This window comes from Bombus bifarius, unplaced genomic scaffold (assembly GCF_011952205.1).
Source record: "Bombus bifarius isolate JDL3187 unplaced genomic scaffold, Bbif_JDL3187 scf7180000007973, whole genome shotgun sequence".
NCBI classification, from domain to species: Eukaryota; Metazoa; Arthropoda; class Insecta; order Hymenoptera; family Apidae; genus Bombus; species Bombus bifarius.
Window position 1 is genome coordinate 4,438,070 of NW_022884359.1, and position 12,437 is coordinate 4,450,506.

Consider the following 12,437-nt stretch of genomic DNA (forward strand, 5'->3'; position numbering starts at 1 on the left):
AAATATTGCACATTTGGACCGCTAGAGTCTATGGTTTTTAACTAAAATTATAATCGTCGTCTACATTTGTCCGACTATGTATCTGTAAGTATTGCCCAAGGATTGTAAAATTATATTTCTTCCACTTATTATGTCTTCAGAGTGTTGTGTTTTTGAAAGAGAAGAATTATCTTTTCCGTGGAAGAAGATAATTTTGATAATCGTTCATCAAGTGATACATTGTAACGATCTCGTGATAGAAATTCCTATACGCGGTTCGCTAACATCATCCTGATTACATAGGCGCTGTGAGTTATTTCGCGATACGGAATTCTAATAATCTATCGTTGCTGAAACTAGTTCACTGAGCACTGAGAAGTAACCGAGAAGTTTGCACGGCACTCGACGCACTCTGGATGCTGAAGTAGCAAAGATGAGCGGCGTGTATTGTGGGTAACGCTCTGGGATTCAACTGTACGGGATCAATAAGGGATAAAACAGTGGATAGTAAGAGGATCCAAGTAACAGAATATCAGGCAATTTCTATTTAAATATTCGAATCTAGTGACCTAACAAATGCAGAAGGATTTAGGATTTGCGAAAACAATTTGTTGTATCGCTCAACCGGCCGTTATTTGTGAGTGTCTACAAAATTGATAAAATATTTATTTAGATAGATTTATGTCAATCGATCGCATGTAGTTTCGCTAATATATTCCGCACTCATGAATGTAAAGGATCTATCTCTGTACCCTAATTCTGATCTGTTTGGAACTTGCTCCTACAACACAAAGCCAATTCTGCTTTGCGAAACTCGAGTAATGGAAGCTCAAGTATACTTCGGCTCTTCGGGATTCACAGCCGAAATAGAAATTACAATTTGTTCCGCGGTCGCAGATTTCTATTTGCCACGCTGTTTACCATCCTTCGTCGTTGATTTTCGCAGACGTTGCTTCATAGACAAAGCTCCTTCGTTTGAAGACAAATATATTTATTTTCATTTTTCAACATAAGCTAACAAAAGGTAATTAAAATCTGTCGTGTTCTTTCCAAATGCCTTTGCAAAATAATTGCTCTCATTTCCTTCGAGAGGAGCATCTAGAAAAATGTTCGCTCTGCTCTGCCATCTGCACGTAGATCGATAAATTTAGTTGCAGGACAATGTTCGTAACAGCGAGATGAAGATTTACGAGTTTATGAAATACGACATATTAAAATTTACATTTTAAAAACCGTCAGTAGAAAACAGTCTCCGGAAAGACACAGTCGTGCCAGTATTTCCTGTCAATATTTATCAACTTCTCTATTCACAAACTCATGCATGGGATTCTGAACAGATAGTAAATCTAGGTTAGATCCGCGGGTGGTCTACGGACGAATCCTTTTTCCATGATACAGCGATAAACGGCACAACGTAAGATGCGCACCACGGAAAGTATTCAATTTCATCTGGCGTATTTCGACTTGGCGAATGCAGTTTGAAGATTAAGCGTCGCTGCGACGCTTAATTAAATGCGGCACGAGTGTCTCTCGCAATGCAGCTGTGCTTGGGTTCGCAGGGAAAGCCGGCGTCCTTTATTAAACCCTGCCATATTTCGGTCCTTTCCCATACGAGGCATTTTCCACGAGAAACTAGCTACGACGAGGCTCTCTCTTCGTATCACACTACCGCCACGACACCTGTACGCTTTTGAAGGCATTAACTGGCGAAACGAGGAAAACAGTAACACGATCATTACGATAGTCACGTGTGTAGAATCAGCGCACGTGCGTGCTACGTCTGTGATGCTCGTCGACGATACACCAACGGAATTCTGCTTAAATTGTAATCAATCTTCAGAGACTCAAAACGTCAACTACACGCGTGGCGATCAAAGAAATCCACGACAACGAAGCACGCGCTTTATGGAAACCTAGTTTGAAGCGGCTCGCCGAAGACAACGAGAAAGTTAAATAGTCCGCTTTCGAGATACTTTGGCCGGAAAATTTTTACTCGAAACTGGCTGATTGAGTTGAGGCTCAGGCTTAAACTTTAAATGCTCCAGAGGCAACGTTCTTCGGAGAAGTTGCGGATCTCTCTCTCTCTCTCTCTCTCTCTCTCTTCTTCAGTTACCTATTCCGCTCAGACATCTAGCAATTGGAAATTAATGGCCACCGATTTATCGCCGCTCAGGATCTCTTCTATCTCGCGAGAATACGAATTCGTAATTTCTAATGTCTACTAACAAGTCAGTTAGTCTATGAGGTCGTATAAACTTTACGAGATGCTATTCCAAGAAAGCGCACGCGAATAAAGGAGGAATATCGAATCCAGCTCTGTATTTCCTGCTTCAACTCCACGCAGGCACGAATTCCAAAGAAGCACTTATATCGAATTGCGAACGACGTGAAGCATTACGAGCACGAAAGACTCGCGAAAAATCATATTAATAAACAGCGCGTTGCTGCGAGTAATCAGGCTCGAGCTCGAGCCGGTCGCACGCGATCGGTAATGATTAAAAATCTGCATTACGCATTAATTAAAAGCTCAAAGCCGTGGCTCGTAACGCCGAAGGAAATATTGATTTTTCTGCTTCACTGCCGTTCTCCGGGCGTCTAACCTGCGGTAAGCGCAACCCCTAACAAACTTGTTCTCCTTAACTAGATGTTGAACATAACCTGCAGGGAACTTACCAGTCCTGACGCTTCTGTATTTCCGAACACACCCGTCTTACACACGACCGGCTGACTACTATCGAACGTCTATTTGAAAATCCTGTCCAACAGTCAGCCGATCCAGCCATATTTTTTCAAACGTAGCGGGTCATTGCACGCCTGACGACATCCGAGCCCCGAAGATTTACCACAGACATTAAATTACGACCGGCTGATCTTGGGGATCACGACTCTCTTTGTACGAACTGGAGCAAGCCAAAGTGCAGAATCCCGTGTCTGATATATGTAACTTCTGATACCCATTGGAACTGGTATCGTTATGCAAATAATAAATGAAAATATTGTACGGAATATACGTTTAATGAAAAACGAACGAATAATTATTTAGTTGCTTTCACAACGTAACTGTAAATTAGATAAATAACTTTGTCGTTACACATGCCATAAACAATTATACTTTCACAATCTTATAAAACTTATAGAACAAAAAATTGTAAAATGATAAAAATTTCAGTATCTTCTAGTATTGTTTCCTAATCATTTTATAGATTTGCTTCGTTTTCCCTAAATGTCCTAATACTTATAAGCGGGGCCGTATATATTCGTATTATGTGAGAACATACATATTTAGATAGTTTTTACTACGATGCACCGCAATTTTGATATGTATTCGGAGTCATAAACAGGTCTTCTTTACTCGCTGAATCAGGTTCAGTCTGAGTGTATTTGCGTAACGACGAACGGTTATACTCCACCTGGCCGTTTATGCTAGCTGGCAGCGTATTCGCCCCTAGAAGACCGTCTCGTTCTACTTGCTGTGTCAAGTGCAGCCTCGCTATATTTGTCTATTCAAGAACGGTACGATTCTACTTGCTGAAATACCCATAGTCGGTGTATATTTACTCGCGCGCTGACGAACCTATTCCGCCTCTGGAGCATGATTCAAGTTGTACATCTACAACCGGAACTTCGTTGACCAAGTCGCGAGCTGTTCTCGCCTTTTAATCTAGTTATAATCAATATTTGTCCGCGCGATAACCCTATTTTACTTCACCGAGTAAACTCGCGTCCCGATGTCTGACTAGTAACCGACCAGTTCTACTCCCGATTTACGCACGATTTAATCTTGTATTATTTTGCATCGCGTCATTATGCAAATGTGCGTGTGATAAGAATACTATACTATAGCAGAAATTACACACTGCGGTTTCTAAGCTATCTTGATCATCGAAATGATGATTCCGCAGGAGCTTACGTAACGTTGTAAATGTTCTGAGAGTATTTACGTTGAACGAAGTACGCGAATAGTAGAACACAGGTATCGATTAATCGTAAATGTAATCCACTCGCAAGCATACGGAATTACGCATGAAAAAGTTCGCGTGCGTGAACAACCTCCGCTCTTTTATCAACGTTTTACCGACATTAACATTTTCTTGGAATATTTCTTCACGCACATCGGCTAACAATCTCGAACGTACGTGTTCCATTTTTCGGGTCACACGAATTACGTATGAATCAAAGAATATTGTCGCGAAGCGTAGAAGTTTTCATCCAAGTGGATAACGCGTATTCTTTTGGGACTCCATACAAACGATACATCGCCACATCGTACGAAGAATCGATTATTCTAATTCAAACATGGCTCGATTCTTAGTAATTTCACCTGTTATTAAATGTATTACAAATCCCTCGTTCTCGACTTTGATACGAAGAAACACACCGCCAAGATAAAGTATAAGTGAAAAAAATCATAAAGTCCGAGGGGATATTTCATAATACGTGGCACGCGACTGAGCTATTAACCTACCATTATGAAAGAATCAACGCTCCACGTAGCGTTTTGAGTTAGCTGTTACGTGTACGCGAGTGAACGCCACTGAACGCGTTATAAGAGGAAGTTCTATACCTGAGAATTTGGCTTAAGGACATAAAATTCTGATAGCCGAATTCCTGAATTTTTTCCACCTAATTATCTCTCATTTCCAACGACGTATTTTTACGGGCCATCAAAGACAAACTAGCTCAAAGCTATTCTGCATTCCGATGATTTATGGCAGGTACTTAGAGTGCGTGTGTGAGATTATGCAGATGCGTTACGATGATAAGTGACTCTAAATCACGCAATTATCGGCTATCGAAGATATGATTATTAGGCGTGAGAGAGATTAGGAATAGCAAATAGCTAACTGCTACGGTAATTATTTTATCATGTAGATAGAAATATTCAGAAATTTATAAAGGGTAGTACTGTGAGTTATACATACAATAGAAATCATTAAATTATACACTGGCTAACATATTTCCCAAATTGTGAATTACTGTGCATTATTATACAACGAATAACGCATTTGTGTAGGGGCACGGCAGCAAGATCGAGCGTCGTCAAAAGAAACGATGAGAGGATTCGGACGAACCTGGACCGGAACGGCGCGATAATAATATGTGGACGACTTGGCCGCGGACGAGACGCAAGTGGCGGGACTCGGACTCGTCGCGTGGCGGACACGAGACTCGTGGTAACCGCGACGGTTTTCGTTTTATCTATTCGGTGGTGTTGGCAGCTTGCATGGCAGCACAGGAAGCGAGGAGCGCCAAGTGTCCACCGCCAGACACGATACCTGGCTGCCCTTGTTACAATTTCGAGGACGGGCTGTTCCTGGAATGTGCCGGGGCCACCGAGGAATCCCTCAGGACCGCTTTGTCCAGTGTAATACACGCCGCTGGTGGAGAAGGTACGTACTACGCGAGGCCACCATCTATGACGAGGGAATACATTAGGATAAATAAGGGATTTCGTTTCCGCCGGACGGGATTTTCTTCTCCTTTGTCCCGAGACCCGATTAAGCGAGCTTGTATTCAACACCGCACAGAATAATTACCCGAATACGTTTAGATTGTGTTCTCAATTAAGAGATCTCGAGTAACTCCTACGTTTATCTCGCTGAACTGGTTTTTATGCAAACAGATATTACGTCTCGAATAGCTTTGAATCCATTATACCACATATTCAATGTATAATCTACGTGTTTTGGTTAAGTAGATCGAGCGAATTACGACTGTTCCAGGAGCGATAGTTCAATCCCTAAGCGTTTACGAGCTAGACAGAAGAGTGGAGGAACTTCGATCTATCGCCTTTCCAGCCGGTTCTCAGATCAGGCATCTGCAGATATCTCATTCGGCAATTCGCGAGATAAGCGAAGATGCGTTTAAACGATTAAGCAAAAGCTTAGAATCCTTGGCGCTGGTGTCTGGTCGACTTCCACACGTGCCGCAGAAGGCGATGGCAACCTTGAGTTCCCTGAAAGCTCTGGATTTAGAGGCGAATCTGGTGCACGAGCTTCCTAGTTACAGCTTCTACGGACTTTCTCTGATTAAATTGAACCTGAAGGGCAACCAGATAATAAAAATATCGGAATACGCGTTCGCAGGCTTGGAAGATACTCTGACGGATCTAAGTCTGGCTGAAAATAAAATCCGAGTATTTCCTATGACGTCTTTAAGGAGATTGGAACACCTAACGTCGCTTAGACTAGCCTGGAACGAGGTATCCGAGCTTCCAGAAGATGGATACTCGAGATTAGACGCTCTAAACTTTCTCGATCTAACCAGCAACAACTTCAAGAAGATCCCTCTCAACTGTTTTCGTTGTTGTCCGTCCCTCAAGACTCTGTCTCTCTACTATAACGCCGTCGAGTTCGTCGATAAGGACGCGTTCATATCACTGATCGATCTCGAGTCCATCGATCTAAGCCACAACAAGATCGTGTCACTGGATGTATCCACGTTCAGAGCAAACCAGAGGCTTAGGTCCATCGATCTTAGTAACAATCACATTCATTACATCCGCGGCGTGTTCTCCAAGTTACCAGAGCTGAAGGAGCTATTCCTGGCGGAGAACAACATCCTGGAAATACCCGCTGAAACGTTCGCTGGAAGTACAAGCTTATCGGTGGTGTATCTTCAACAAAACGCTATTAGGAAAATCGACGCGCGCGGTCTAGCGACGTTAAGCCACCTGACACAGCTACACTTGAGCGGCAACTACATCGAGAAAGTGCCGCGAGACTTTCTCGAGCATTGCGACAATCTCTCGACCCTGTCTCTGGATGGAAACAACATCCGCGAGCTGGAGGTGGGGACGTTCGCGAAAGCAAAGTCGTTGAGAGAGCTGCGACTGCAAGACAATCAGATTACCGAAGTAAAGAGAGGCGTTTTCGCGCCTTTACCGTCGCTCTTGGAACTGCATTTACAGAATAACGCGATAACGGACATGGAAACCGGCGCTTTGAGATCCCTACACAGTCTCCAACACGTCAATCTTCAAGGTAATCTTCTGGCGGTGTTGGGCGATGTGTTCCAAGTGTCGAACGATGTCGGACAAAATGGAAACAGCGGCAGCTCGTTGGTCTCCATACAGTTAGACAACAACGGCCTCGGTGTCCTGCACAATGACTCCTTAAGAGGCCAAGCGTCGGTCAGAATCATGTGGCTCGGCCACAACAGATTAACCCGCCTCCAAGCTCCTTTGTTCCGGGACCTGTTGCTGGTCGAGCGATTATATCTAACAAATAACTCCATCTCACGAATCGAGGACACCGCCTTTCAGCCGATGCAGGCGCTCAAGTTCCTCGAGCTAAGCATGAACCGCTTAAGTCACGTCACAGTGAGAACTTTCTCGGAATTACACGAGCTGGAAGAACTTTACCTGCAGGACAATGGGCTGCGTCGCTTGGACCCTTATGCATTGACCGCTTTAAAGCGACTTCGCGTACTTGACCTAGCCAACAATCATCTGAACGTGTTGCACGACAAGATCTTCCAAGAGGGCTTACCGATCCGGACGTTGAATCTCAAGAACTGTACCGTTAGCGTAATCGAAAACGGAGCGTTCAGAGGGTTGAACAACCTGTACGAATTGAACTTGGAACACAATCATCTCACTGCCTCTACGTTGGATCGTCTTGACATTCCTGGACTCAGAGTGTTGAGAATATCGTACAACAATTTTAGTCAGATCAATGGAAATTCTTTAGACGGACTACCGTCTCTTCAGCATCTGGCTATGGATTCTTCTCAACTCTACAGAATGCCACCAGAGATATTCTCGAAGAATAAGAACCTTGGTAAAATTCTGTTAAGCAACAATCTCCTCCGGATGCTACCTAGTCTTCTCTTCCTTGGTTTGGACTCGTTGAAAGAAGTAAAACTGGACGGTAACAGATTCCAAGAGATACCGTACGACGTGTTCGCGAACGCTACTACGGTTGAGTTTCTGTCACTGGCTAACAACGTGATTGTAAACGTAGACATGTCAAAGTTAAACGGGTTGACCAATTTACGGGAATTGGATCTGCGTGGCAATTACATCATGACTCTTTCTGGGTTCGCCGGCGTAAATCTCTCTCGATTGATATCGGTAGACCTGAGTCACAATCATCTAGCTGCTCTGCCGGCCAACTTCTTTGCCCGATCCAACTTACTTCGCAAAGTCGAGTTGGCCGCTAACAAATTTCATCAGATCCCGGCGGTCGCCCTGTCCGCGCAGAATATCCCAAACTTAACCTGGTTGAATGTCACGGCCAATCCATTAGTCAGGATACACGAGATTAGTTCAAAAGCAAAGTATCCTGCTCTTCAGGAGATTCATATTTCTGGAACGAATCTGACGATCGTTACGAGTCAGGACTTCGAAGCGTTCCCAGCATTGATGCACTTGTTCATGGGCAACAACATGATTTCGCGAGTGTCGCCGAGCGCATTCCGCAGTTTGCTCGAACTATTAACCTTGGACTTAAGCATGAACGAGCTCGAGCTACTGCCTCAGGAGAGATTAAAAGGACTGGAACACCTCAGGATACTTAATCTCACGCACAATCGCTTGAAAGAACTCGAGGATTTCCCGCCTGATCTAAAGGCCCTACAAGTGCTGGATCTCTCGTATAATCAGATCGGCGGTGTGGGTAAGAGCACGTTCCAACATCTCGAGAATCTCGCTGAACTTCATCTCTACGGGAATTGGATATCTTCCATTTCTCCGGATGCGTTCAAGCCCTTGAAGAAACTGAGAATTCTCGATCTGAGTAGGAATTATTTAGAGAATTTGCCGTTGAATGCCTTCCGACCACTGGAAACGCAAATACGGAGCCTTCGTGCAGAAGGTAATCTACTTAAATATTTTTTCCTACTTACTCTTTTTAGTTACAGTTATTCAAAGAGTTGAGACTTTCATGCTGGTATCATAGAATTTGTAGAGTCTAAGATACGAACTACGTTTCTAAGGAAGGTGAATGCGATGGTGCTAACTGCCATCGCACGATCCACTTCACATTCAGAAAAATTCAACGATAAATTCTAAGATTCTCTGAAATTCTAAAATTCTCTGGATAATTATGATTTAGATAGAGAGCACGTGTCGTAAAACTAAAATTGTTATTAACATTCCCGAGGTATAGCGTAGCAACCTTTACTTATACGACAACGATATTCATCCATCTCTCGCGAAACAGCAATTATGCAAGATTAAACGTTTTTCTGGATATAGAGAACCCACTGCACTGCGGTTGCGAGTCTCAAGAGCTCTGGGAGTGGCTGCGTGATCATCAGAAACTGGTGGGCGGTGGCGTAACACGGAATCGAGGAGGTGGATTGCGAATGAACGACATGGACAGCGGATTACTCAGGTGCCAACAGCCACCGGAATTACAAGGATTGGTGTTCCTCGAGCTGGACCCGCACGCTTTCTGTTCCGCGCCTCTCGTCTTGAAACTTGCGATTCAGGATATCCAACCGTTCTCCGTTTTGGTATCGTGGCAGAGTAGAAATCACTCGGGTATTCGCGGTTATCAAGTGGCTTATCACACAATGGAAAACATCGATGAGGTAACACCAAGACATTGTCTTTACATAGAAGTAGCTAATTTATGGATCCTCGGCCTCTATGGAATTTCTCAATTTGTACAATGTTCAGTGATTAATTTTCATGTGCCTCTCTTTACATCTTCGTGTTTTTCTTCTCGATCATTCTAAATACCTACACCTACACACGAGAGCTTATATCGATTAAAAACGCATGAAATCCTGACTGACACGATCAGATTCATAGAGGTACATGATCTGCGAAAAAGTCTCTAATATATTATGAGTATACCGTATCCTGTCAAAATATTCCAATCTTGTTAATCTTCTTTTTCTTGATAAAATTTTCAGATCCGAGCAAAGATCCTGGAGCCAAATTCGCGTTCGACGAAACTCTCAAAGCTCTCCCCAAACACTCGGTATTTGATCTGCGTATTTGGCTTGGGCAACTGGATGGGCCAACGTCTCGAAGAAGACACGATGGACCAATTTAACTTCTCGAATCACGAAACATTCGAGTCGCCGTCGGATATGCAAATGGCAGATTCGTCTACGAGTCGTTGCACCGAAGTGAAGACCCTGGAATCACCGGACGCGGTAATCAGCAGCGATGGTTCGTCGATGGGCGACGTCGGTAGTGTCAGCAGTTTCCTGACAAGACGTTTAGGTTTGATAGTCGGCTGTTGCATGGGATTCGTTGTGTTCTTGCTTCTCGTGTCCGTTCTCGGCTATCTGAAGGTGAAGAAGCAAAGAGAGGCCGTGAAGAGGGAACAACCGATTCCTCCGGAGTACATTTCCTATAGGCACTTTAGCATTCAGAGCGGAGAAGCTGGACACGCGGCCAGACAGGCCAGCCAAGACGGTCAACACTCGAACTTCATCAACAGTATGGGCAACACTAACTTGAATGTATGAGACAAGTTAAAAAACTCCCGAGGCGTGGAGGTTTCGAACGTTTGAACAGATCTGGATGGTTTTTCCTCCTGGGTTCTATCGTCAAACGCGTAACCTTCCCGACTCGTGGCAGTTTTCTCCTTCTCGATCGAACTCGAACCTTCAAATCGAAGTTAACTAATCAACCGAAACGGAAAGCTCTCAAGGAAGATCGTCGACTTTGAAGCGACGAAAAGAAACTTCAGCCAAAAAGTTTGTGTCGCGTTTGTGCAAACACTAAAAGTGAACGACCTAGTTAACCGAGCATTTTATATGTGAATTTTCTACGAGTCTTAACTTTATTCGATGTAGCTTTACTCGGTGGACCGTGAACGTACATAACAGGCTCTGTACGGCAAGTGTGTTCGGTGCATCGTGGTCTGCGTAGGATCGGAGAATTTCATTACGCAGCAGTCGCGTTCTCTGGACGATTTACGAGTATAAACATGGTACGCAAGGACCCATTCGGACTCGCGCGAAGCATGGTGTATTGTGTTTTCTAAATGGCTCGGCAAACCGGTCGCGTGGGTAACGGCGTAACAGCGGACAATGCGACGCGTCGTTTCGTATAACTGCGTTCTTGAATTTCCGCTAGCAACGCAGCAAGGGGCCAGTTACCCTGTCAGACGATGATGAATCGCGTAGCGGAGGTACGACACTATCGTGCGAGGATCATCGTTCGTGGATCGTTCGTACGCTGGTAACGAGACACGTTTGTACATAAGTGAACAGTTTCGAATCGTTGTTGCGAGATGAACAGCGACGTTCAAGAAGAATTCAAACAATTTAGGCGAACAATTTCAACGATTCTTCATTTAGCAAAATGTAGCTCAGTTAGGCTGAAAGCATTGATTCCGCTTGGCTCGACGTAGAAGTTAAAATCGACTCGCCAAAAAAGAAAAACGTCTTTTCGCGTTCGTGAATTAAGCAAAACATACAACGCCGGTATTGATTCTTCGAGTTCGCGACTTTTCGAGTATATCGTTGATATCGTTGTTGCATCGTGGAAACGTGCACTCGTGGAAACGAATATTTGGTACTGTGGGACTATCGCACCTCTTTGCTGTATCATAGGCTAAACGGCACGGATGTTATCAGAATATACATTGGAAATTAGGTTGCGTAATAACCAGCGAATCGTAGTTCAGGTGACAAAGAGAAACTGGGCTCTAGCGAGAATGTAACTGCGATAGGCCATGTTGCTCGTTGCGTTGAATAGAACCGGATACGGTCGATAAGTGTGTATCGTGAATGTTCGAATGCATCGTGAAAGATCTCACATGCTGTGTACTGTAACATATACATATGTCACTGTAATAAAAATGCAAATTCTTTTTTAACCAACAACTTGTTGTATGAACATCCCTTCTAAATTATTATCGTCCAAAGATATCCACTTTCCAAAGAACAAAAGATATCCAGCTATCAAAAATTCCCAAGGATAATTTTACGTTTCGAATGACTGACGAATCTCCGACAGATAAAACAGAATAAAATATGAATTCCATAAATAGAATAGAATGTTAAAATAAAAAATATTAAAATTATTCAAATAAATAAATATTGAAAGCAGAAAGATCTACAGAATACTCGGGACGTTTCGGATAATTGGAATCCTTCAAATAAGCCGCGTATTCCCAACTATTTCGGCTCGCTTCTACCTCTTCAACCCGATTCTCCGTAATTTGTATAAATTTTCCAGCGTCTCAACGAGATGTTCCCTGTCCACTTTATCCACTTGCATTAACCCTTCCTGACAATTTTAACGTGATTTTCTTTTCTTTTTCTGCTTTCCTTTTTCCAGCAACCGGAAACTAACCACCGATTCGTAATGTAATTGATAATTGTAATTTGCAAATTAATCACAATCGATCTGTCATACACACAAAGAATCAGAGCTTCTACTAAAAGATGTCAAAGACGAGAAACGCGAAGATGTCGGATAACCGCGGTGATAGGGCGGTGGGCTGTCGTTCACAGAGGACACGAAATTGCGTGAAATAAAGGACAAA

The 12,437-nt window shown here is 43.5% G+C and overlaps 1 protein-coding gene across 1 annotated transcript; it reads left to right on the top strand.

Annotated features, from left to right (window-relative positions):
* Positions 1-4,998: 4,998 nt before the first annotated feature.
* LOC117216478 (protein artichoke-like) lies at positions 4,999-11,772 on the top strand. The gene is made up of 4 exons (XM_033463193.1): positions 4,999-5,369; positions 5,703-8,795; positions 9,179-9,516; positions 9,844-11,772. The coding sequence occupies exons 1-4, from the start codon at positions 5,078-5,080 to the stop codon at positions 10,405-10,407; spliced, it is 4,287 nt and encodes a 1,428-aa protein (XP_033319084.1). The 5' UTR covers positions 4,999-5,077; the 3' UTR covers positions 10,408-11,772.
* The last annotated feature ends 665 nt before the right edge of the window (positions 11,773-12,437 follow it).